Source organism: Rhinatrema bivittatum, chromosome 7 (assembly GCF_901001135.1).
Source record: "Rhinatrema bivittatum chromosome 7, aRhiBiv1.1, whole genome shotgun sequence".
Classification (NCBI taxonomy): Eukaryota; Metazoa; Chordata; class Amphibia; order Gymnophiona; family Rhinatrematidae; genus Rhinatrema; species Rhinatrema bivittatum.
In genome coordinates, this window is record NC_042621.1 from 293,674,572 (window position 1) to 293,701,730 (window position 27,159).

The 27,159-nt window shown below is 46.0% G+C and overlaps 1 protein-coding gene across 39 annotated transcripts in view; it reads left to right on the forward strand.

Annotated features, from left to right (window-relative positions):
- The first annotated feature begins 2,351 nt into the window (after nt 1–2,351).
- TCF7L2 (transcription factor 7 like 2) overlaps nt 2,352–27,159 on the forward strand; it is a 349,902-nt gene continuing 325,094 nt past the window's right edge. For all 39 annotated transcript variants that reach the window (XM_029610399.1, XM_029610400.1, XM_029610406.1 and 36 more), the window contains exons 1-3: nt 2,352–2,563; nt 2,896–2,962; nt 3,292–3,416. In XM_029610399.1, coding sequence (XP_029466259.1) covers nt 2,375–2,563; nt 2,896–2,962; nt 3,292–3,416 — 381 coding nt within the window. In that variant the 5' untranslated portion in view covers nt 2,352–2,374. The remainder of the gene's footprint in view (nt 2,564–2,895; nt 2,963–3,291; nt 3,417–27,159) is intronic.

Here is a 27,159-nt window from a genome sequence, read left to right on the forward strand (position 1 = left end):
TTTTTTAAATACATATTTTATTACATGCCTGCTCGGGCGATATTTTTTTTTTTTTTCGCTGCGCAGGAATGCAGCCGGACGGCAGATGTGACCCCCCCCCCCCCTCGCCCTCCCCATCCTCGTTCACCTTGCCATTGTTTTACACGACCAAAACGGATTTGCGGGGCTAAACGGAGGCGATAGGTTTACTCGGCTAACACACCACCAAGACTCCTTCCCGGTAAATATTAATGCGCTGATTATTTGATAGAGCAGATCCCTGGCTTTTTTTTTTTTACATTTTTATTTTAATGTAATTTTTTTTCTTTTGCACCCTTTTCGTTTAATTTTCGCTTGCTGGCGGCGGCGCTCCTCCTCCCTCCTCGTAAAACTTTCTTTCAGGTACTTTCCCTCCCCTCCCCCTCTCGCTCCTGGCAACGAAAACGTTGTTGTTGCTGCGCCCGTCTCCGAAACGTCGTTCTCTTCTGCCTTTCACATCTCCGTCGTTTCTTTTTCCGAAGTCCCCCGGCGTTAATGGATTTATTCTGCCCTTTCCCTGACTCGCTGCATGGCAGGCGACAATAAGCGCCGGCCCTGATCTCTGCACCGTGGCCACGAAAACCTCCTCTGCGGCTGATTCACACGTGCATTAACCACCATGCTCACGGTTTCGTTTTCGTCCAGCCAGACCGCTTTTCTTCTTTTATCTCTCAACTCTACCGTGCGATCGGGAGGGCCGCTTTTTCTTTCCTTTTAGTTTTGTTATAACAACAACCCGGCTCCACCGCCAGTGTTGTTAACGTCCCAAAGTCTATGTCTACTTTTTACCTCCTCTTTCACAGTTACCTTCGCTGCCATTGCTTTGCTTTTGTTGGGGTTTTTTTTTTTTTTTTTCTGCTTTCCCCAGTTTTTAAAACGAAACCAAACCCCCCTCCCCTCACCCAAAAAAAAACAAACAAACCACAACCCACTCCAGAAGAAGTTGGGAGTCCGAAAGTCATTCAGATGCGATTGTTTCAAACAAAACGCAAAGCGACCTAGCAAATAACAAAAAAGTCGAGAAGTCACGCTTAGCGGGAATTGACATTTTGCACGGGAAACCCCCCCAAAACAAATCAAAACCCGGGTCTGTGTGTGTTTTATCTTAGTGGCTATTAAGATCCCGCGGAAGGTAAACTTCGGGCGTGCAGGCGCGTCGCCTCCCTGCAGTAAAGGAAACGTAAGAAATAAAAAAAAAAAGTGCAGGAGGACTGTGCCTGCACCCTGGGCACTCCCTCCTGCCACACAGCAACCCCCCTCCATACAACTCCTCCTCTCCTCCCCCGGCTCTGCACAAAAAAAATAAATAAATAAACCCCATCCTTTTTTTTTTTTTTTAATTATTTTGTTCTAATACCTTTTACCTCCACGGTGCATTTTTATTTCCTTGCTGGCATACCCCTGAATTTAATTTTCTTTTCTTCTTTTTTTTTTTTCTGCACTCCTCTTCTTCCTCGATCTCTCGCTGTTCCCCCTCCTCTTCCTGGCTAAAGGCGGTTTTTTTTTTTTTAACTTTCCCAACATTTTCCTTATAATGTATGCCGACGTCACGGGGAGGCCCCGCCCCGTTCTGAATCTCATTAATTTGTATGTGTATGTGCGTGTGTGAGTACGTGCGTGTGTGTGTGCGCTGCATGCGCGTCTGTTTCTCCGCTGTCAATAATCCCGGATCCCAGACTCTCCCTCTTGTTTCTCCCCTCCGGCCCTCCCTCCTCCCCTCTATCTGTCAATCAGCGCCGCCTTTGAACTGAAAAGCTCTCCGACCAACTTCAACTCACTCAATCCGAGCGGCCGCAGCTCTATCTACCGCTTTCCTTTATCTCAACTGGGCTTCCTCCCCCTCATCAACCCCCCCCCCCCTCCCTTCCTTATTTTACCGGTTTGGGTTTCGTTTATTCGTTATTATTTTGATCACCTTTCGGAGGTTTTTGGGGTTTTTTTTTTGAGAGGGTGTCTTTCTGTTTTCCAACCCCCCCCCCCCTCCCCCGTCTATTAACTGGACCCTGGAAAACAGGACAACACGCAGAGAAGCCTCCTCACTCCCAGGGAGAGGGGAAAGACATTCCCCTTTCCTCTTCTCTCCCCCCCCCTACCCTAAAATCTTCTATTCTCCCCCAGCCCCTAAACTTCAGCAGCTCCTTGCAGTCCTTCCCCCTTCTCTTTCACTTGCACAAATCCGGCTGTTGCATTAAGACACAAAAAGCTCCAAACTTTTTTTTTTTTGGTGGTTGTTGTTGTAAATTATTTATTTTTTTTTAGTTTTTTTTTTGGGAGAGGGGGGGGGAACTGTGTGCGCGCCGGCAGAGGGGAGGGGGGTGGGTGGGGGGCGGCTGCACAAGCTGCCGGGGGGAAAAAGATGCCGCAGCTGAACGGCGGTGGCGGGGACGACCTGGGGGCCAACGACGAGCTGATCTCTTTCAAGGACGAAGGGGAGCAGGAGGAGAAAATTTCGGAGAACTCCTCGGCGGAGAGGGATTTAGCCGACGTGAAGTCCTCGCTGGTCAACGAGTCGGAAACGAATCAGAATAGCTCTTCGGACTCCGAGGTAGGGCGAGAGCTCAATTAATAACCGAAAGAATCTAAGGGCTACTTAGGGGGGAAAGTGCAAACGCTTGCGAGCTTTCTGGGGCGATCCGGGGTTTTGCTCTGCAAGCCTTGGAAAGCGGCTTTTTTCTTTCTGGTAACGGCAGCGTGGCCGCCGGGGGAAGGGGGGGGAGTGGAAGGTCTGCGGCGCTGCTTCTTGTTTTCTTGCAGAACTTGTAACTGTTGCTCTCTCTCCTCACTATTTTTTTTTTATTTGTGTTTGTTTTGTTTCTTTGTATCTCTCTTCACTCCCCCTCCCCTCGCCGCACACCTTATCTCACCGCGACCCCGAAGGCGGAAAGGCGGCCTCCGCCTCGCACGGAAACTTTCCGAGAGAAAGCCCGAGAAAGTTTGGAGGAAGGTAAGGAGCAGGCAGGCGCGCGCGCGCACACAAGTCCTCGGCGTCGGGACGATCTGCAAAAAAAAAAAAAAGGAACTAAAAATCCCGCGCCAGCCCGTCCCCACTCACAGGCAGGCGCGCGCGCTCCCGGGGGGGGGGGCGACGACGGTGAATGGGATATGGGGGGGGGGGAGCGCAAAATGGGAGGGGGCGCTATCTGCGCGCGGCCTTTCCGCGCTTATATAATATTTACCACCTCATGAACTCTAATCAATTTTTTGCCTTTTTTTTTTTTTTATCTCCTCACTTTTCTCTCTCTTCCCCACCCCCCCTTTACCGCGCCATGTTAGCTGCGAAGAGGCAAGATGGAGGGCTGTTCAAAGGCCCACCCTATCCCGGCTACCCGTTCATCATGATCCCCGACCTGAGCGGCCCCTACCTCCCGAACGGCTCCCTCTCCCCCACCGCCAGAACCGTAAGTGAGCGCTACCCGCCTCTGCTACCCTCCTCCTCCTCCTCCTCATTAGCAGTGTTATTATTGTTGTTGTTGTTCTCACGCTGGCCTTTTAACCTCTCCCCCCCCCCCCCACCTCTTCCTGACTTCTGCTCCTCCTGCTGCAGTGCACGCGCGCCCAGACTTTCCGAAAACTTTCCTCGCCCGTGGCAGCCCGGGATTTGTTTACTTTCGCCATCTTTTTTTTTTTTTTTTTTGCTAGCAAAGTTTGGAAAGTTTTTTTTTTTAATTTTTTTGTCTTGCCCTCCCCTCCTCTCCATCGGGCGTCGTGATCTTTTTCTTTTCTTTTCGGACTCTTTAGAAATGTTTGCATTATTCGTGCGGCCCTGGCTTTTGTTTCGTTTTGGCCCTTCTTCCTCTCTCCGGGGTTAACCCTTTGCTTGCGTTGGAGCTGCCGCACTCGCACGGCTTTCTCTCCCCCCCCCCCCCCCCCCTTCCTGTCATGCCCTCACTCTTCCACTTCAGCAGGTACTAGGCTAGACCTTTTTTTTTTTTTTTGTTTGATATATTTGTTTCACTTTTTGTTCGTCTTGGCGTTTTAATGTTTTCTTTCTGCCCTTTTTTTTTTTTTCACCTAAGCAGACATAATTTCTTGGCTACTGTATTGATGATATTTTTTGTGCATGTTTTTATGTTCTTTGAATCGATTTATATTGTGTCCAGAAACGAAACAAGTTAATGCACCCAAACTGACAAAATTAAAAAAAAAAAGCCAAATTAATCTTCCCAACTTTTTTTTTTTTTTTTTTGCATAATAAGGAAGACCCTGTTTATATCGCTTTAAAAACATTCAGGATGCTAACATGAAAGTACAGACCCACTCTTGTTCAAAGTAAAGGAAGAGTTTTTTTTTTTCTTTTCTTTTTGTTTTTGCCTGTCTGAATAGTAGGGCAGGTTTGAACTTGGAGTGCTTGAACTTTGTGTTCCCTTTTGGTTCTTTTATTGAAGTCTGACAGAGCAAACACATTTGCTGTTCCCCCACCGTGAAATATACATTTGTTTACCTTCTTTCGCGCGTGCCCTGGGCTGGACACTGAAAATCCCGTTTTGCGTGTGGGGCTGTGTTTCTCTGGGCAGAACAACTGTAACTTTTGTAGCCTGGCTGGAAAAATGAATTTCTCCCTTTATTTCCATTTTTTTTTTTTACTTACTAGTTTGCTAGACTGTTCCCTGCACAGCAAAGATCAGCAATAACCTGGTCGAGTGGTTTTTTTTTGTTTGTTTTTGTTTTAATTATGAATGGGAGACCCCTGGGGGATTGAAAATGCCCTAGAAGAATTTGGTTGTACATTTGTCCTCTGTGTTATATTGTTTTGCATTGACAGGTTCCCTTGGGTAGTGTTTCCTCTATCCTGAATGTCTTTAGACAGATTAATAAAAAAAACAACCCAACAAAAACCTTTTTATTAATACGACATTGGAGTTGATATTTCAGGGCAAGGTCAACCATGGCATAAGATCTATGCCAGCATTCAGCAGCAAATTCTGGTTACAGTATTTTTAAATGTAATGTGGGACAGGAGGTGCAGTTCTCCAGTTCTATAACTTTTTTTTTTTTTTTTGTAATGCTTCTTATACTGGGAGTTTGTTTCTCATTTTACACCAGGCAGAGTGAATCGGGCAGTGAAGGTAGTTTTGGAATCCAAGTGGAAGAAAAACCGCAGTTTCACGTTGCACATGCTAAGTGCAATAATTACCTCGGAAAGTCGCTGCAAGCGTGTGTTTTGTTTTTCTAGGGGCAGAGTGTGGTGGAAAACATGCTGACCACTGCTCCTCAGCTGCTTCTACCCAGGAATGCAAATTTTAGAAGGTGTTTTTTTTTTTCCCCCCCCCTTTCCCGGGCTGTAATTTTTTAACATTTTAGAAATTTCATCCTTATTACTTTCATTAAGGTGCCATTTAGTGATGATAACCTCTGTGAGCAGCCGGCTTGGCTTCCGTGGGGGGTTGTCTTCACCTCCCCTCCCCCTGCTTTCTTTTCGGTATTGATCCTGCCGTAGTTGCAATACAGAAAATAATTGCAAATGGATGTATTCTTTTAAGAATAAAGAGCCTCCACAAGGTTGTTCAGCTTTTTTCATGTGCTGAAGATGCTGGAAGCATCTCGCTGTTTTATTGTCTGTACGGTGTGTGTGTGTCCTTGCACAGCCGCGTCAGGCGGAAACTAAGAATGAGAGATCCACATTTATTTTTCACTTAGAATTTTTTGAGTCCAGCAGCAAGAAATCAGAGAGTGTGTGTGTATGAATGATGTTTTTTGTTTTTTTTTTTTTTTTAATACTTACAGCATGTTGTATCAGTGGGTTTTTTTTTTGTCTCATTTTATATAGGTTAATGTAACATCATATAATTTAAAAATCAGAACAGTGAGGATCTGTTTCTAGCAGTGTATTGTATTGTATTTGAGAGCTGCTAGAAAATGTTAATTAGTTCTGACACAGCTAGTGTTTCTGGTGTAATGAGGTGTGTTCTGTTAAGATATTTCATAGTTTGCACACAGATTTCACAGTCTTTCTGTATACTGTGGAAGTTTTTTTTGGCTCCTGACAAAATTCTGTTTTGTTCATCTTAATTTTTTTTTCTAATTTTTTGCCGCTTTCCTTCTTAGTGGATTTTTGCACTGTTTCTGCATCACTGTAGTGTCTGAAAAGCGGGACCCCCCCGGAACACTCTGTCCTTCCTAAGAATGTGAAGAATTGGTGGAATATCATTGTCGGTTTTTATAATGAATAATATATTCTGCATTGTTTGCTTTAATTGCACAAGACTTGCAAAGGTTAAGAAGTCGTTTTAAAATAAAATAAAAAAAAAACCAAAACCCTTTACAAGATTTCTGTATAATCTGGAATTCAGCCTTTTGACAGTAATGCAAATTGATTTTTAAGACTATCGGGGATGGGCGTTGAGGAGAGGTCTAGTCAGAAGTAAAGCATTTTTTGTCCGCTCTCTCGTTTTAAAATTGACTCTGTCGTTGTAAAAATAACAATCCTTATTATAATTTAGATGCTGGATTGCTAGTTTAAATCCAAAACCTACCTTATGACCTATGGTATTAAAGCACAAGTCTGCAAATCATTTTTGTAGCTTTTATTATTATTATTATTATTATTTTTTTTTTATATTTACCCTTTAAGTGTGTTTGATTTTCCAAGGTGAATGCTTACATTTTCTGCTCACGATGCAGCATGTGTGCAAACTGCTGTGGGATACAAGTGTATCCATTGGAAAACCTTGCAGGGAGAGAAGCGGACTCGTTATGTTGTGGGACCAGTATCAGAAAACATGTTCCCCCCCCACCCCTCCCTTTATTTTTTTTTCTGATTCCAATACCCTTTTTTGCACAAAAGACTTGAGTTGCTGGGGGTGAAGGGTTAATGGTGTCTCCCCCCCCCACACCACGCCAACTGTTTTGACAGCACTTTCCAAAGTGTGACATTCACCCCCACCCCAAAACAATGTAATATTACAGTAATTACACAAGTAATTACATTTTAAACAGAACAATAAAATACTTTAAAATGCTTGTGTTAACACTTTGGTGTTTACATTAACTCTTTATCCTTTGGAAATATTTGACTAGCGGAGTGATGCTTGAGCTTGTTATAGGATGGTTAATTCTTTACTGATTGGTTTCTTTTTTTTTTTTTGAGTGTGTGTGTGTGTGTGTGTTTTGGTTTTCGGTGGATGTGGATTCGTAGTGCTTTGACACACGAGCTAGAGAGTGAGGCGGGTATAAAAGCCTGCACGGTTTCACGGTGCTTTTTTATGTGCTCCGCTTTTGTGGAAGTGTGGCGCATTCATGTCTTCAAAACAGAGTCCCAGAGACGCGAAGTATATTGAGTTACAACGTAACCAGACCAAGATCCACACAGGTGATTACAGCGAAGGAGCCAGGCAAAAATAAATGCACATGCTTTAAGAGGGATGCACCCGGGGTGACTCTTCTGCTTCATTCTAATGTAGGATTGTAGAAATTTTGTATGTAAGAGGGAATCATCTTTTTTTTCTTTTGCTGGAGTAAGTAATTTTCCGTGCATCGTATTGTAGAAAATGGAACAACAGTGGTTGGTCAACAATCCTTCTCCAGGGGGCTATGAAAATGTAGTTACAGGAAAGTTTTATGTTTCGGGGAGCCTGGAAATCGGTACAGTGCACTTCTGTCCGAGAAGGTGCGGGGGGAGGGAGATTTCAGCCCTGCACTTCATTATATATCTTGCATTTGCCCTGGAAATTGAATATTTTAATAGTTGCACTAATGGCCGATCCGTACTTCTAAGGTTACGCTGGGGGGGGGGGAGGGGCGCGGTGGTGAGGGGATGAAGCCTTTAAGATTCCTGTGTGTGTGTGTGTGTGTGTGTGTGTGTGTGTGCGCGGAGGCTGGTTTTGTGAGTTGGTGAGACTGTGGCATGAATTGTAGATGAGCAGTTTGGGGTGAGGAGGATGACATTTTATTTTCCACTCCTGCACACACACACACACACACACACACACACGAAGCTGGTCAGTTAGGATGCGTGCACGTGTGGGTATTTAGTTTTTTTTTTTTTTTTTTTAATTTTATCAGACGACAGCTGCGGATCTTTGCATGTGAACGTGTGACTGGGACGTGCAGGGTCCGTTTCTCCCAGCTGTCTGGGAGTATTTATTTATGCGGTAGTTGGATTGAGAGAGAGAGAGAATCTTTTAGCAAATGCTCTTTTTCATAGGAAAGTAGGTGATAGCATTTTGGAGGCAGGAGCATTGATGTTGAGGATAAAAAAAAAAAATTCTTTATTTTATAGAGTGGGGAGAAATAGAATAAAACATGCTTTACTGTGCTGTAGGCGCTTGCTTATAGAATGGGAAATCTGAATCTTTTTTTGTTTGTTTCCTATATATGTATAGGAAAACAAAGTACTCTTTAATTGCAGCATTTCTAAGTTTATAAATTAAGCCCTAAAAAATTGAGTTTGCACTTGTCCATATTTATTTGCTGGCAGGTGCCCTGGGGGTTCAGAAATCTACAGGCCATGCTTCCCAAGCTGCCCTCACCGAAGTTAAGATATTTGACGCCATGCTGGCCTTACAATATGCAAGGTCCGTGAATGTTGCCAGTAGGGTTAGATTTCTTTAATTACAAGCAATGAGAAGCGTAAAACAAAAACAAAAAAAACTCCGACTGCTAAAAAATATTGAGTTCCCTCAGAAAGGCTTTTAAGTATTTTTATTTTTCCTATCTTCTTACCCCTTGAAGGACACAGAAAAATGTCTCATTTTAAAGCCGTCCAGCCTTGGCTGCAAGCTTTAATTAGCCGCACCTGAACGGAAGGGCAGAGTTACTCTCCGCAGGTTAAAAGCAGAAGCCGTGTGCCGGATTTAAAGGCCCAAGTGAAGTCTTCGCAGTGGTTTCAAAATGCTCCTTGTGCCCTGTAGCCCGTTGCTGCCATCTTTCACATCTAGGGTCTCAGTTGAGGCTCTGGCCCCTGTGTAGCTGCTCGGGACTCAGATTTATTTATTTTGCTCCCTCTTCTTGCCGTCTGTCTTACTGTGGTACCCGGGAGCCCTTTCTGCTAACCATCCTGCCTGACTTTGCCATTTTTTATTTAAATTTAAAACCACCATTCCATCTTGGCAGTGCCCAAGGCAAACTTTTTAATGACTTTTTAAACGTTTAAAATATCAAAATAACAGAATCATTTTCTCTCTTGCACTCTCTCTCTCTCTCTCTCTCTCTCTCTCTCTCTCTCTCGCTGACTCCTGCTGGACACTTCCGGAGGCCTCTTTGTGACTGAGGCAGGGGCAGAACCTGCCGCCTTTGCTGTTTGGGTCCTGTCTTGTGGCAAGGCTGGTGCCAGGAGCTGCTGTAAGCCCTCTACCCCTGTGACTTGTCCATGATGGAGGGCAGGCTAGGAATTGGGAGGCCTTTTGCATTAAGTTCTACTTCCTCATAACGTTTATATTTTGAAACATGCAGGGCTATTCAGTATAGTCTAAATATCAGCCTTCATGTTTGTTGGCTGTATTGCTGCTACTTGTTGACTTATCCTTGGGTCTCTTTTTTTTTTTAATTTTTTTTATCCTGAATTTTTCATTTTATTTTATGTACGTTTCTAGCTCGCTGGTCATAACGTACTGGCTCCCAATGGGTAACAAAATGAATAAAATCAAATACAGAGTAAACATAAAAACCAAAACCAAATCGCAGTACGAAACAGATTCTGCTTCATTAACGTGACAAACACAAAAACAGTAATAAGGTTACAGGAGACGACAAAACAGCTTGGCGTGCTGTCATATCTTCTAATTGTTTAAAGGCCTGTGGATGCCCCTCCTGGTCATTGTGTTCAGCCGGAAAGCCTTTTGCCTGCGTGACAGTGACCCATTTTGTCCAAAACCCAAGCCAGATCTTTGGCTTGGGTTCTGGCTCTCTGTAAAATGGGCAGCCAATGAAGATCGTCTGGAATCGGGCTAATGTGACCGCAATAGCTGCATCCGGGCACTGTGCGGGATGCTGCATTTCGCACGAGTCTGAGAAGCCCCACCCAGAAAGGGATACCGGATGACCCAACATAGAACAGCATTGCCATCATCCATGCCGGTCGCATCCTGTGACGGGGAAAAGGGTTGCTGTCATCTCACCGAGTTCAGCTTGAAGAGTGCACAACTTGTTCTCGTGCTGCTGGTCTTCAGTTGTCCGCGCTCTTGATGCTTTCCATGTGTCTGGCGTGACCGGCTGCGTGTTCCGTGACCCAGTCCGATTGAAATTCATGATGGTGGAAGCAATGATTATAGGGAGCCTTTTTTTTTTAGATTGTTGATGCTAATATTTCCTTGGTATTGAAATAAACATATCTGGGGGAAAAAAAAAAAAGCTTTGTGGGGGAGGGTGTCCATAAATTATACCGTCTGCTGAACTGTGGAAAAAGTTGCTCTGTGTTGCTTGAACTGCAAGGATGTGGCTCAGGTTATTTACATGTAACACAGTCGTAGCTGAGAGTTCAGGATCAACTCTACACAATGCAGGAAAATGCTAAAATATTTGGGTTTTTTTAACGGTAGTGCCTAGTACAACTTGGGTAGGTATGGTGGACATTATGCAAGAGACACAATTTGTAGAACGCTTTGAATTTATTGGCGTGCTTCAGGGTTATTTGGGGGTGGGGGTGTGATGGGCAGGGGATGGTGGCTAAATCTAGCTTCTGCAGCACAAAGCTGTGGTTTGGTCAAAGATCTTGCAGAAGACGTTTTGGAGTTGAGAAGAGTTGGCTGGCAGTAGGGTTGGTGTTGAGGAGGAAGTGTTGCAACCTTTTGGAGGAATGCATGCACCATGGAGGGGGGGAGTTGAATGGCTAAGAGAGAACATGTGACTAAGTAAGGGTGTTGCAGGCTTGACATGAAAACCTACTCTGGGATTAAAAATTGGAAGAAGAGCTTGGGGAAGTTTCTGCTGGAGGGTCCTGGAAGTCTTTCATCATCTCCGGAGCATAAATGCCTTGAGATAGCATCCATGTCTCTCAATTCTAAAAGTGGGGTGGGGAGAGGCAGGAGGAAGGATCTTGTATATTTTCCTGCTTTATTCTTCAAGTGGGAACATTTGTGTCCTTGGTTTTAGGGCTTTAAGGGTTTCCTCATGACCATGAAATTAGATTTTTTTAGATAGGAATAATTCTATCTGTGCTGCCTTTGGGTGTGTGTGTGATTTTTTGGCCTGGTTCACACTTTTAGTAAATTCTTACCTAGAATTTGATCTCTTCCCAACAAGTTGAAAATTTGACCTTGAAAAAACCAACTTAAAAAATAAAATCTCTCCCTAGATGCTGGTTATCCCATATGCTTATCGACCTGTTGCTAACTTGACCTTTTTGGGCAAGATGATGGAAAAGAGCAGTTGATTGAGTTTTTGCATTTCATAGAACTGGTTAAGACTCCAACAAGCTGGTTTTTTTTTCAGAACCCAAACAGTGCTGCTTGCACTAGTTGACATTTTTAATTCATATTATCAATTTAGAAGTGATTAGTCTAAAAAAAAAAAAAATCATTGGCCTTCAACGCCGTAAAGCACGATTTGTTGATTGGCTGACGGGTGGGCTTTGAAAAAAATGTGATAAGTCGGTGTCGCAAATTTCTGTTCTGGCCACGCGCGTTACATGCACCGTAAAAACTCTGCATTGGCTCCCCACGCTGTAGCATGCTAAATTCAAACTCCTAATCCTGGCCTCGAACTACCTCAGGATATCCATGTGTCCCCCCCCCCCCCCCCAAAAGAAACGACGAGTTGCCAGCACTAGGAAGAAAACCTTTGCTGGATGGGTCCCGACACTATGCAACTCCTCCCTACTACCTCGCATCAGACTCTCCCCAGATCTACAGTCCTTCAGGAAACTGGTGAAAACCTTTGCTCTTTTGAAGCAGCATTTTGCTCCACTCGGTGATAGAAACTGTTTAAAGCCCTTTTAGACAGCACTACTGCACTATTTTATTTTCAGATTGTACTGTACTACCTTTGTCCTTAATTGATGTTTTTGCATTACTTGGTCTTGAACTGTAGCCCACCTTCCATAGTGTAACCTGGCTATGTTATTTAACTATTCACTGGTAAAGTCCAAGACCATATATTGTGTATCTAATTGCATATCTTATTCTGTATTATACTCCCCCCCCGCCCGTAACTACCTGACTGGAAAATTCATTTATCCTATGGCTTGTGGGGGTCCATATGGTCCCCCATTTTCTTCAACATTTATTTGGGGAGAATTTCCCCTACAGCTATTCAGTATTCAAACAGCTGCCTTGCCGATATTTCCAAATGGATGAGGAATAACAAACTCTGACTCCATCTGCAAAAGACTGAGGCTACGTGGGTAAGGGGATGACTCTATGCTAGAATGCCCTCCTTGTTTAAATATTAGATAATTTTACCTCCCCATCAGTAATTCTGGACCCCTTCCTAAAACTGGACAAACAAAGTAACCAGGGTTTCAAAGGTAGCATTTTCCAAGTTGAGTTTGATCAGACAATTGCGTCCTTCTGTTGATGCTAATGGTCTTAAGACTGTGGAGCAAGCATTAGTCATTTCACGTCTGGGTTACCGTAATTCTCTTTATATGGATCTTCCTGATGACCTGCTGATCAAACTTCGGCCAGTTTGGAATTGTGCAGCTAGAGCACTGTCAGGGGCCCACAGAAGTGCTAGTTGGCATGGCTCTCCTCAGGAATTTACACTTCCAGTTGAACAGTATTCCTCCTTTAAGGTCTTGGCCATTGAGAGATTTCAGTTGCCAGTATTTAGAAAGATTCCTGGATTGGTATGTCCCTAGATGAACTTTGCAATTGGCATGTTGGGTTTTGTGTCCAACTTCACCTGCTGCCCCCTTTGAAGGGCACAAGGAAATAGGCAATTTTCTTGGATAGGGCCTTGCCTTTGGAATAGCTTGCCATCAGAGATCTGGCATGCGTCGGATTATCTGCCCTTCCGATGGCATTTAAAAACCTAGCTATTTAATTCGGAATTTGGTGACCCCGATCTTAGTTAACGGGTTAATTGTAACTGGATCATTCCATTGAATTCGTGATTTTTAAATAGTTTAAAGGGTGGCTGGATCAGCACTTGGCTTTTATGTTGGGATGAATTTTATTTTACATGTGATGGTTGGTTGAGCGCATTGAGATATATTATGTTTACTGGTAATTTTGATTGCTTGTCTTGTTTTTGTAATGCTCAATAGAGTTATTGTAATTGTGGCCTATAAATGAAATAAAAACTGAATGTTCTATCCAGAGCACTGAATATTTTATATTTGCTGTATTCTGGGAAAAACAACAAGAACAAACGGGAGAAGATTAGGGGGAAAGACCTTTTTTCTATTTTATTTATTTTTTCAGGCAAAAAGCAAATGCTGCATTTTGGGGTAATGTAGCCAGGACAGTGCAAGAAAAGAAAAGCTATATGTTGCGTTCGGCGGGCTGCTCCCATGAATTACCACACTCTCCTTCCCCAGCTGGGCTGGCCCTGCTCCTCTCTGACACGGCGAACGCCACCAGCCAGCCACATGTCATGACGCCGCTCCTAGACACGGCGGTCGTGTGCAGCACTTCCTGATATTTTAAAGGGGCCGCGGCCCCTTAGAGATGGCATCATCGGGGCAGGTCCCCGAAGGCATCTCGCCTCTGCAACAGGTCCAGCTAGTTCCTAATAGTGCAGGTTGCTTCCCTGTGTTCCAGTTTTCAGTCTTTGTCCCAGTCTGTCCCATCCTTGTTGCCCGCTTATTCTTGCTCTTGCCTCCTCGCCCTGCTTATCCATCCCTTATCACCGCCTTGGACGGATACTTGTTTTTGATCTCAGCTTGGACCTCTGAATCGCCTGACCACTGCCTGCCTCCAAGTCAGGCACATCCAAGGTCCACAGTTGCCTGGACCTTGGATGTGCCTGACTGCCACCTGCCTATGACCCTAGCCACTATGGACCTTCTCTTCTGCTGTCAGCAGAGACCCCCTCCTAAGTCTTGCTGACCCTGGCACCCAAAGGCTCAACCCGAGGGGAACGTCTGGTATACGTAAAGGTCCCGATTTGGTCTCTACCTCGACTTGGTTCACCTGCCGACGGTGGGTACCTGTAAGGCTCCTCCGTGCAGGTAGAGTCAATCCTGCCTGTATACACATACATGTTCAGGAGGATTTGATGTTCTCTAGCAGCAGAGGGACTGGAAGGCTCACTACAGCCTTTTCCTAATAGAAGACGCTGGAGGACACCATGAGCTGTCTAGGTTTGATCTTCCATTCCTTCTGCCTTTTCTAATTTTCCTTGCAAAGGACACTCCACCTAGGCTTCATCTTCCACAAACTCTACACTCTCTTTTTTCCAGCAGCAGTTAATTGGAAGGCTCATCTGCATGCTTCTCCCAGCAGCCCCAGCGGAGGACACTGCACCCCATGTAGATTTCAGCTTCCAGAGCCCCCATGCTCCTGTCCAGCAGCAGAGCACCTGAAGGCTCATCTGCCTGCTTCTCCCAGCAGCCCCAGCGGAGGACACTGCACCCCATGTAGATTTCAGCTTCCAGAGCCCCCACGCTCCTGTCCAGCAGCAGAGCACCTGAAGGCTCATCTGCCTGCTTCTCCCAGCAGCCCCAGCGGAGGACACTGCACCCCATGTAGATTTCAGCTTCCAGAGCCCCCACGCTCCTGTCCAGCAGCAGAGCACCTGAAGGCTCATCTGCCTGCTTCTCCCAGCAGCCCCAGCGGAGGACGCTGCACCCCATGTAGATTTCAGCTTCCAGAGCCCCCACGCTCCTGTCCAGCAGCAGAGCACCTGAAGGCTCATCTGCCTGCTTCTCCCAGCAGAGGAGAGGACCCCGTGAGTCAGTCTGGGCTTCAGCTTCTACAGCCTCTGCCCACCCCCCACGTACACATAATTTCCACAGCAGAGGACCAGAAGATGTGTCCAAAACACCACGTCCTATACATTTTTCAGCAGATATATTTATTTGATACAAGAGCAGGGAATTGCCTCAAAACAGGAATCCTTAAGGTGTGTAACTAGGTAGCTATAAGTAGATTAATTGTAGACTCTGGGGCATCCCCGACAGAGAAATTAAATAAACCAATAGCTTAAAGGTACTCCTTGCCTACAGCGTAACAAAATTAAGATGCAGATAGTATAGCAGCCGGGGGGGGGGGCTATCCCTGTCTTTCGCACGAAGAGCCACATGTTTGATGACCTAATTGTTGTGAGAGGTGTACATGTGCACTCGATGCAGAGAGCTCCTAGCCCCCCCCCCCCCCCCCCCCAGAGAATGAGTCTGATCTCCTGGAGCTAGAGTGACTGGGGGGTTCCAGGGGGGAGGAAGAGGAGGGTAATAGGAGCTCCCGGGGCATTCCATGGGCGGCTCTGCATAGGCGGGGGGCTGTAGGCAGAGGGTATATTACATTCCCTGGTGCTTCCGGGGGTTGTGATGCGGCTGAGTAGGCCATGCTTGGGGTATGGAGGGCAATTTTATAGGAGCCTCCAGGGAATTTCCACAGGGTGCCACCTAGTAGATATACAACGTGTATAATAAAGCAGATTAGAATCCCTATTCTAGGGATTCCAAAACTTCTTTATTTTTTTAATTTTAATTTTGTAAAGGGGCGAATAACTTTCAAAATCATTAAGAGGGCTAAGTAAGAACTTTTTTTTTTTTTTTTATATATGATGCCTTTTGTCCTCCAGCGTTTCCCCTCTCTCTCCTTCCATTGCCCTCTCCTCTTTCCCCTTCTTCCAGTGTCCTTCCTTTAGTTCCTCCTTTTTCCCCTTCCCCTTTCTCCAGGGCATCTCCCCTTGTCCTTCTCCATTTGTCCGGGGTCTTCTCCCGTCACCTGGTGCCTTGACTCCCTCTTCCGCGGCAGCGCCGGCGGTTTAACCTGTTGCGCGTTCAGTGACCGTTGAATTACTTACCTAGGGTCATTGCTTGCTTAAAGTGTGGTGGTGGTGGTGGATGGCGGGCTTGTTTTTTTCATATTTTCTGTTGCATTTCATCGCACCCCAGGATGGATCGGATGGGTTCGACGCCACCTGCCGGGGTGAGACCTGCAACCTTGAAGTTGTCTGTTAGCTCTTCCTGCCTCTCCCACTTCCGTCCTAGCATCAGCCTGGTTCAGTGGTGGCCGACTCTGCTTCCTGAGAGCCACAAACAGATCTGGTTTTCAGGATACCCCACCATGAATGTGCATAAGATTTGCCTGCACCGCCTTGCATTGTACGCAAATACACCTCATGAATATTCATGGTGGGTATCCCGAAAACCCGTTTGTGGCTTTTGAGGAGTTGACCAGTTGGCCATCCCTGGCTTGGTAGCTGATCTGCTGGGGATAAGACGCTGTTATATGACAGTGTCCCTCCTTTTTTTTTTTTTTTTTTTCTCCTTTTTACTCAGCTGTTCTTTGGGAAATATGCTTTCTGCTGGGGGGGTAGTCTGAAAAGCTGGGGGCGCTCCTGTGGTGCATGACTGAGAGCATGGAGTTGGTTTTGCTGCCCCTGCGTTGTTGTTTTGGATTTGTTCTGTTACCTGTTCTCTGTACTGCAGGTAGTCTTCCAGGCCCTGGGAAGCGTCTAGCTTCCATAAATCCCGGCCATCAGCCGAGAGATTTTCTCTGTTTTGGCAGCTTCCATGATGCCCATTCAGCTCTACTTTACAATAGGCAAGGCTCACTGAAAGTATCTGTGACTTGTGGTGGTTGATGTAGACTTTGCCTGTTGGATTAGTATCCACACCATGGCTCTTTATAACTGTGGTTGTGATTCTGTGAAAGTTTGGGAATTTTTCTGTATCGGTATCTAGATCTGATGATCATGGACTTCCTCATTTGAAGAGACCATTGTGGCCTGGGGGCTGGTTGTTAGTAACCTTATAGTCCCATTGGTGGTTCATGAACATGCCCAGACGTCTTGCAGGATCTATTTCCTGTTTAGTGGGTTTTTTGTTTTTTTTTGGTTGGGGGGGTGGGTGTTGGTGGCAGCGGTGGCTAGATCTCAGACCTTGGAGGTGGTCAGACTTCCTGTGGGTAAGACTCCTGCTGTTAGTGGTACTGGGGGAGACCACGGTAGAACAATGCTTGCTTTTTCTGGGACTCCTGGCAGCTGCCACTCAGATATTTCCCTGAGCCAGAGCCCACGAGGGTACTACGGCGCAGTCCATTAGAAGAATGGAAGCTGCCCAGGGCAGAGATGTTCCAGCGCATTCAGCTGTCTTCAAGCATGAAGTGTGTGTTGTTGTGTTTTTTTTTTTCTTTCCTGATGACTTTGCCAGGGAAGCTTGGAGAAAGGGCACGTCTTTGGTTATTTAAGAGTGGATTTATGCAAGCCAGCAGGAGCAGGTGGCAACCCTGCAGGAGTGTTAGCTTTGCAGCCTCTGGTCTCAACCAAAAAAAAAACCCACCTCCATATGAACGCCCTGGACAGGAGGGCAATTTACAAGGAAGTTAGGACTATTCAGCTTGGAGAAGAGATGGCTGAGGTGGGATATGATAGAGGTCTTTAAGATCATGAGAGGTCTTGAATGGGTAGATGTGAATCGGTTATTTACACTTTCGGATAGTAGAAAGACTAGGGGGCACTCCATGAAGTTAGCATGGGGCACATTTAAAACTAATCGGAGAAAGTTCTTTTTCACTCAGCGCACAATTAAACTCTGGAATTTGTTGCCAGAGGATGTGGTTAGTGCAGTTAGTGTAGCTGGGTTTAAAAAAGGATTGGATAAGTTCTTGGAGGAGAAGTCCATTACCTGCTACTAATTAAGTTGACTTAGAAAATAGCCACTGCTATTACCAGCAACGGTAACATGGAATAGACTTAGTTTTTGGGTACTTGCCAGGTTCTTATGGCCTGGATTGGCCACTGTTGGAAACAGGATGCTGGGCTTGATGGACCCTTGGTCTGACCCAGCATGGCATGTTCTTATGCTCTGTAAAGCAGGGGTGGCCATCCGGTCCTCAAGAGCCACAAACAAGTCTGGTTGTCCGGATATCCACAATCAGTATGCATGAGTTATATTTGCATGCACTCTCTCTCTCTCCATTGCATGCAAAGGCTCCTGAGGATCAGAGTTGGCCACCTCCACCTCCAGCTCCACCTCTGCTCCAGCTCCTAAGAACAGTTTTTGCACCCCCTGTTATATGTAAACCGGCATGATATGATCTTATCATGAATGCCGGTATAGAAAAACCTTAAATAAATAAAAATAAATAAATAAAAGTTAAACAATAATGTATGAATGCATAAGCTAGGTTTTTAATCTAAGTTAACAGTTAAACATTTCACTGAGACACTGCGTATTGTCTTAAGTGTGTTCACCTTTCTTGCTAAATATCTTAAACAGTCATTGCTAAAGCACCAGAATCTGCTAAATATAATCGCCACACACTAATTTATCCATGTTTGTGAAATAACTTCAGAAAGTAGTATCATCTTTCCCTAGATACGTCTCTTAGCTTACCTAGTAATCCAGGTTTTCAAAGTCCAGAACTGTTGTCATCCATGTTGCACCCCCGCACTGAATGCTTCATGTGAATATCAGTACTCCAGATTTCAAAGGCAGCAAATTATTTGAATCCCACAAGGTCAATAACTGAAACATGATTGAAAATAGTTCACAAAAATGTGTAGTAAAATATATCTGAAAGAAACTTAACATGCTCATGGCTGCTATTAATGGAGGATGAACAAAGTTATAAGCCTCCATCATAAAAAACAAAACAATAAGTGAAATCTCTGCTAGTCCACTTGCTTATCTTCTGTTGTACCCAGCATAGACTATTGCGATTCTTTTTGTACCTAGGCTTACCTCAGTCTACCACCCATCCACTTCAACTTTTACAGAATGCCGTAGCACGGCTTCTCTCCAACAGTAAAAACCTCATGATCACATATCTCCCAGTGCTTTTCCAATTACATTGGCTACCAGTCAAGTGGCGCATCCAGTATTAAAACTCTTAACAAGTATTCATAACTTGATCTACCATAACAACACTTCCTGGTCATCTGCTGCATTACACTTTTATATTCCCCTTTGTAGAAATCTTAGATCCAAAAAAATCAGCTTCTTTTACAGGTTCTATCCCCTAAAACACCCCGACTAATTATGAATTCTCAATCGCAGGCCCTATTCTATGGACCACCTTACCCCCTGACATAAGATTACTCTCCAATAAAAAAAAGACTTCAAAAGAGCTCTCAAACATCATCTTTTTATACAAGCCTTCCCAGACTTATGCGCTTCACGACGTATACATTGTTCCATTTTTATTTTTCTTCAACTTTTATGTTATGTCATTTTACGTTTTTTAACATTAAGTTTTTTATTTTATTTTGTTTTTAATTATTTGTTTAAGATTGAATTATGTATGTTTTACATGTAACCCACCCCTCAACTTTGGAGGGCGCGGGAAACAAATACCTCCTTAAATAAATAAGTTCCAGCGTTAACTCTTAAATTAGCCTGGGGGAGACATCTTTTGCAATTCAGTGTTACCTTTCCAGTGCAACATGAGAGAGATATCTGTGAACCTTTTTTTTTTTTTAGAGACAAAACCTCTTCGTGCTACCTGCCAGTACATTGACCAGGGAGGCTGAACTCTTGAGCAGAAATGCTCTGAAATCGGGAGAGATGAAATGGAACGGTCCTTCGTGGTTCATTTACAGAGCATGGGGGTTCTCCAGCCAAGGATCCCATGGCCCTGGGGTGGTCACTGACAAGGCAACTCTGTTGTGTTTTGTTCCCTTCGTGCGGTCTGGAGGGTTTTGTGGCAGATCCAAGGTCCTTCCAGACCAGTGTCCTGTTTTTCCCACAGTGGCCAATCCGGGTCACAGGTACCTGGCAGGGATCCCAAGGGGGTAGACGGGTTCCGAGCTGCGTAATCCCAGGAATAAGCAGTGGATCTCTGTCTCTGCCTTCTGTGACCCTTTGTAGCTGCTCACCGTCAGGCTGATGTGCGCACAGTGAGCGCGCTGGTTTTACCCGTGGCTGGGCTTTGCGTAGTGGGGCAACCGTTCAGTACCCCTTTATACAATAAGGGGTTTAGTAAATCCAACACCACCACCCCTCCTCCACCCCCCCCCCCCCCCCCCCGGAAGTAATAGCGCTCATCACATGCAAATGTATGTCCATGAGGCTATTAGCTATTCGCCTGGGATACAGGAAAACAAAAACGTGCGCCAGATCCGCGCGGTTTATGCTCAGAAATTTAGCCCCTGCCCAAGGGCGAGCATTCATTTCTGAGCAGCCCAAAAAAGCGTGCAGAAAAGCAGAAAATCCTGCATTTCTGTACATCCTGCGACTTAATAGCGTGGTGGTATTAAGTCGCAGGAACCAAAAGGTAAAAAAAAAAAAAAAATAAATAATTTTTTTAAAAAATGTGCTGGCGGGCCAGGTTAGGAAAAACGGATGCTGAGTTTTACGCTCATTAAAATTGAACGCCCCTTTTCCCAAACCTGCTGACAGCCACCTTTTCACGGGTTTCCGCTGCTAAGGGGGGTACTAGGGGTTGCGCTATTGACCCTAGCGCTTCCTTTTTGGAGCGACCACCACCCCCCCCCCCTTCATTTAAATACGGCGTCGTGCACCCAGGAGAGGTGGCCGGGCGGGCGTTAGGAAAGCCGGCGCTCCACACTCGGCGCCCGTTTTTTCCCTGCGCACTTCTATCGTCCTGGGTGTGAATTATCAAGGACGACAGGCCTGCTAGAAAGAAAGGGATACCATCAGTCGGGGGGGGGGGGGGGGTTCCAGTGTGTGTGTGTGGTGTCTTTGAGACCCCCAGGGTTCCTGGTCTGGAAGCTGAGAGACCATCCCCCCCCCCCCCCCCCCCCCCCCCCGAAAGAGGAAGGGGCTCCTCGGAGATGTCCCGTGGGCACGAGATTTTCACAGGGCGCCCGGCCTGCCGTGCCTGGGTCCCGTCTGAACACTTCAGCCGGGTTGTGTGTGTTTTTAAAGGGATTTTTTTTTATTTTTTTTTTGCATCGCAGAAAGGAATCCGGGTCCTGCAAGGCATTAGCCGGGCAGCATCAGATTCATAGAGCTGAATTGGGAGGGACTGTAATTGCTGTCTGCCTTGCTCTTCCGGGAGGAGTATTGTTCAGTAAGGAATGGAAACCTCCTTTTTTCCCCCCCCACCCCCCTCCTAAAGTCTTCGGGTTTTTTTTAAAGCGATTTAAATCGCTTGCATATTTGTGTAGTGATTCAAACGGCGCTAAGGCCTCTTCCCATCTCAACTTGTGGCAAATTGTAAAGCCGGTGAATTACAGAGGAGAAAGTGCAGTGTGGGTGGGGGGGGGGGGGGGGAGGGGACTCGAGGAAGTAAATGCAGAACAAAAGGAGGAGAAGAAGGCATTTGAAATACATTTATAGAACTGGTAGCAAAAGCAACCCCCCCCACCCCCCCGAGGGGTGGGGAAATGCTGTGAAGTGCGTAAATGAGATGGGTGGTAGTAGAATAACACCCTTATACCCTCTTCTGAAGCCCCTCTGATCCCCTCGTTCTCCCTCTTCCACTTCCTCCACCCACCTGACCCCTTCACTCTCTCCCAGGTTTACTCCCCCCCCCCCCCCCCCCCCCCTTATTTGTGCCATGTGCCCCTCACTCCGGTTAACTTGTCCCTGTCCCCAACTCATTCACTCCCCATTTCCTCTGGTTCCCTCGCGCTCCTCCCCCATCCCCTCCCTTCACTCGCCTGCTCCTGTCCAGCAAACAGGAGGATGGTGGCCTTGCAGTGTCTCCAGTGCATCTCCCCCCCCCCCCCCCCTGCCGGGGGACTGAACGTTGTGGTTCGGAGTGCTGGGGACACTGCAAGGCCCCATCCTCCTCTTCCTCCTCCTCCTCCTGTTTGGCTGATAGGAGCCAGTAAGGGAGGGGATCGGGAGGGGGGGGGGAGGAGGGAGAGGTTAGAACGCGCTGTCCACTGCCACCAGTGTTTTTATCCTGCGGGGGTGGGTTTCAAGTTCCGTACAGAGAGAGAGGGGCGGAGCTGGAGGAAGGGGGAGGAGTTCAATTTGCATACCGGCAATGCAGGCACGGGGCACATTGCCTCCTTTAGATGGATGACTGAGTTGCTGCTGCTGCTGCTGCTCCTTGTTGCAACAAGCTGGCTTTATTTTCAAGTTACCTATGCTCTGTCTTCTTCTCCCCCACCCCCACCCCCCCAGTTTTATTCACCCCCGTTTTATTGTAACTTTTTTTTTTTTACTTCTTTACTATGTTAATGTATTCAAGGTTATCATTCCCCAGTTTTCTGTAAACCGACATGATAGGACACCGTCATGAATGCTGGTATAAAAAAAAGCATCAAATAAATAAATAAAAACAAGAAGGTTGTTAAAATTTTCTTACGTTTTCCTCTGGTATGTTCTTTTTCTTTATTTTTAAATTTTTGGGAGAGGTGGTCTTTTTCTTTGTTTTGGGCGACTGTTGCTGATTTTTACTGAAACTAGATGGACTCATTAGTTCTGCGTGTTTTTTTTATTGAATGGAATTCACCCAGTGGAAACGCCAGGGTGTTGCCTGCATTAATACAGGTTAATGTGTCATGATTAGTATTTTAGTATATTCCCAGTGAATTAATAATCCTAGGGTACCGGTGTTTTATCTTTTTTTTTTTTTTAATGAGAAGTTAGTGCTGTGGGATCTGATTGGGGGAAATAAGGTTCACTTACACTGCCGTACGTGACACCTTACCCAACACACGGACGCCCTCTACAGCATGCCCCTCCCCCCCCCGATGAACACTGAACCCTGATACTGACCTAATCCACCCCACTGTAATGCAGCACCTTTAGTGTAGCACCTCTTCCTAGCTTCTGTCTTCCTGTAACGAAACACGATAATCTGCCTTGAAGTGGCTGACCCACTGCAGAAGGCAGAATAGAAATGTTAAATTTTGCTGGCATGCCTGTTAAAGTCATTTGCATTTATTTGGGCAGTTAACACAAACTTTTTTTTTTTTCCCCTTTTACTGGGTCATTTGTTGGCTCGTGCTTGTTGGGCCTTGCTGTTAGGCGTGCTGCAGAGAAGCCCTGTAGTGATGGATTGTTGGGATGCATATGGCCTTGAGAGCATTGGCCATTTGCACTTTTTTTTTTCCTGTATGTAGGTAAAGCCCAATGTGTATGGAAGCTGCGCTTGTTAATGATTTGTTCCCATCCCTTGATAGGATTCGTTCAGATATCTTTAAGCTGTATCATATTTTTTTTTTTTTTGGGCCTAGCAATCTCCTACTCCTTTTCCTCTATTGGGCTGTGGTGCCGTGGGCATTTGTTCACGACTACGTAGGGTTTACGCTCTTATGACTCGTACAGTGGTAACTGTTGTGCTTTGTGTAGCTACACCAGATTGGAATGTGATTTCCCCCCCCCGATGTCCCAGAAACTAAGCAGAGTTGGGCCTGGCCTGTATTTGGATGGGGACCTGAAAGGGATACAAGATGCTACACAAGGTAGTGGTGGTGGTGGTAGCACAGTAGAGGGTATCTATTACTCTTTTTGATTCAATAGTAAGCCAATATCCCAGGATGGCATAAAGGAGTATTTTCCATCGATAAGCAGACTGAATTAGCCATTACATGTAGGGGTAACATCATCAGGTGGCGTTGAATGGCCTTCTCTCCGAGCTAGTAGAACTTTGAGCCCTACTGAGCATGTGCGGGAGTTGCCTCCTAAGTCTCCTCGGTTATTATTTGTCTGTGCACTGCATAGATGTGAATTCTGTTTCTCTGTAAAAATCCATAAAATCTTCTCAATTCAATATTTTGTATTCAGTTTATTAAGTTACCTCATTGCTTCTGCAGCCCCACAGCAACACATTTCAGTGCTATCAAAGCAAAAAAGCCCTAAACATCATCATAATGAAGCGTTGCCTTCTCTTCCTCCATGTCCAGATAGAAGAAGCAATCAACCATGGTTAGTAGTTTCAAATGTTGTATCTGTGGAAAGATTGTCTCTCACCAGTGGCCATGAACTGTTACCGATACCTTGGCCTGGAACACAGTCGGAAGAAATGCCAAGCCTGTGGACTGATGTCCCTGTGCTCGCAGAGGTCCAGGGTGCTTCGCGTTGATACGTTGCATAAATCTCTCTGCAGTCGCAGTAGGGCTTCAAGCCGCAGTGCAGCCTTGCCAGGAAAGGAGCCGAGCAGGAACTCCTCTAAAACTCCCGTCTGCTTAGGCCAAAGCTGCAGGGAGTCAAATTTTACCAGGCCCCCCCTCCCCCCCCCATATTGACGACAAAGCAGCATCAATCACTGGAGCCATTGCAGCCTGCATCAAAGAAACAAGCATTATAAGCTGGGTTCATTGGTGCTGTTGGCGCCGAGAGCATTGGCTACGCAAGGTGCATTCGCTTGCCTGACGCATCTTCCACCGATTCCATTGTATAATGTATCAAGGCACTCGCACAATGACTGACGCATTCGATGCATGATACACAGGTGTACTCAGTGCTTGATGCTGCAACACCATGGAAGCCTGTCGCCTCCATGCATAACAAAGCATCTGCCCTGCAGTCACACAGTGCTTAGGATCCTGTATTACCAATCCCGTGATGCAGAGTGCAAGGACCCACGGTGCTGCTCCAATGCAACTGACGCAATAGGTGACCTATGCCGGATCCCTCGACGCATCCAAGGTGTCCAGACACTCTACCCCTTGAAAAACGTTTGATGCATCCACTTCAAACTTCGATTTTATCAAACTGCTTTGTCAACACAGTTCTACACAGCTCATCATAGATCTGCAGGAGAAGGGGTCCGGTTAGCCCTGCTACTACTAATATAACCAGGGCACTTACCCCACCTAGCCTAGTAGTGGAAGGATTCTACCTGGAGACTGCAGAACCAGTGATCTTTAGTACTGCTCATGTCTAACTGGCCTCCCATCCTCATGCAGGAGTTTATTCTGGTCTCTGCAGAGGATGTCCCACCTCTTAGTTCAGGCCAGAGGACATATCAGTCGCTCAACCAAATCGCAGACTTGGTGAGGAGTTTCTTTACCTTTCTGACCAAGGAGACAGAAGGAATATTCTAGTCTTTTTTTTTTTTCTACTATTGCTACAGTGATACCACATGTTGGAGTTCCGATATCACCTATAGGGGTGATCTCATCATCATAATCTTTGTCTAGTGGTGGTTCATCATCCATTGTAGCGGATTCTAGCAGGTCAGAGGTGTTTAGACCAGGTTCTCCCTCTTCAACACTGGAATCCTGGGCAATACCTTTAGGCTCTGATGAAGACTCTAGCGGCACTCCCTCTGACCCTCTTCCAGATCCTATAGACTATATCTTGTTACCAGAGGACTTGCCTATACTAAGTTTTGTGGAAAAGATGGGCACAGCACTGGGTGTCCATGCCCACAGAGTCTAAAGACCCTCTGCTATGAACTCCTTGGGCTTCTTCAAATACTAGACGCTCCAGCCGAGCCAGTGGCCCTTCCAGTTCATATTCTGTGTTCTACAGATGAGAGCTCCCATTTCGGTCACTCCTACAGCTGGAAGATTAGACCGCAAATATTGAGTCCATCACTCACCAGGCTTTGGTGTCATCTGTAGTACTTTAATCTGCTATGAAAAAAGCTAAGAAGACATTGATTCACTCAAATTCTCCTCCCAGGAAAGACCACAGACTTCTAAATAGTATTTCACTTTGAGACATTTTCTTGACAAAAGTTATTTCCTTGCATATCCACTAGTGCATTACATTCATGACTGCATTCAAAAGTTGAAGTTTTTTGTTTTGTTTTTTTTTAACCTGCCATGAAGTAAGGTAATTATTATTCACAACCACTCTTGGATTTGGAAGAAGGCATCTGCCATCTATTCTGATCAATATATGAATCCTTTGATTACCTTCCACATACTTCTCTGCCTCTGTTGGAGCTAGACATATGGCATTGCTTCCAGCAAGTAGCATCTGCGAGGGCAACCAGAAAAAACAGGCAGACCTCCCCTATTTAAGGGGCCCGTCTGTTTGGTGAAAAGCTCTGTGAGATAATTGCTCAGGTTAAGGACCAGAATGTGGTGGTGCAGTTGCTTTTAAACTGCTCCTGAGCAGCCCTCCACTGCACAATATCACTTTTCCTAGCGTGTAGACAGATGGACTCAGGGCCAGTGGGTTTATGCTCCCCTGCCAGCAGATGGAGACGGAGCAAGCTGACGTCACAGTATATATAGTCCTGCAGTGACCCCAGCCTGCCAGTATTCTCCGTCTCCAGCAGATGGTGGACGTGCATCTCCCTGTGGGGATTGCTTTGAGTTTTTTGGAAGGAGAAATTTGTAATTAAGGAAAAGAAATCCCCGCTCCCCTGCGGTGATACCTAAAGGTCCCTCCCCCAGCTGAGAATTCCTGAGATGATTTCCGTGGGCCCTTAGAGATGTGCCTTGGTCCGGTAGCTGGTTTTGCCAGCGTGGACTTAGCTGCCTGAGTGGCTGACAGGCAGTGGGTGCAGGAAGCCGAGCGCGGCGGTGACAGCAAGACAGGCAGTGGGTGCAGGAAGCCGAGCGCGGCGGTGACAGCAATTGCTCTTCTCCCCCCCCCCCCCCCCCCCCCCTCCAGAGGCAGTCTCTGTGCTCAGTCAGGTAAAGCTGAGCTCTGGTAAGTTTAAAAAAAAAAAAAGGCAAAAAGCAGCTAGATGCACGCCTCTGGCTGCTGCTCAGTGCATTGTCTGACATGATAGCGCCCGTGCCTAACAAGACTAAGCGCCTTATCTTTGCACTGCATGTTCTTTTCAGGTGTCTGCCCTCGAGTGCCTGCTGCTTTGTGCCAGCGCCGCTTGGAGGCTCAAGAGTGCCTTGTCTTCCTCTATTTTTGGCTAAGCCTAGTTCTTCCCAGCCAGATGTGGTCTGGTTGAAGATGTCTCAGGTGGGGTTGCCTGATCTTGTCCTTTCCCTAACTGTTCCTTAGCAGGGGAAGGTGGCTCAGTAAGTAGTCCTCCGAAGCCTCTCTTTTTGGATGCTTCTGCCTTTCTTTTTTTTTTTTCAATGCCGCAGTGATTCTCAAGTGGCAGCGGGTCCTCTGGATGGGGAACCCCTTCCCCCCCCCCTCCCCCCCATGGGTCTGTTTTCCAAGGCCTTGATAATGCTTGGAGTTCCTGGGGCAGATTCTGTTTCTGAGCCAAGGAGATATCCTAGTTGGTTTCCTTGCGTAAAGCCGCTACCCCCCCCCCCCCCCCCCCCCCCTATGATGGAAGCCATTCAAGAATTGATTGAGCTTGAGTG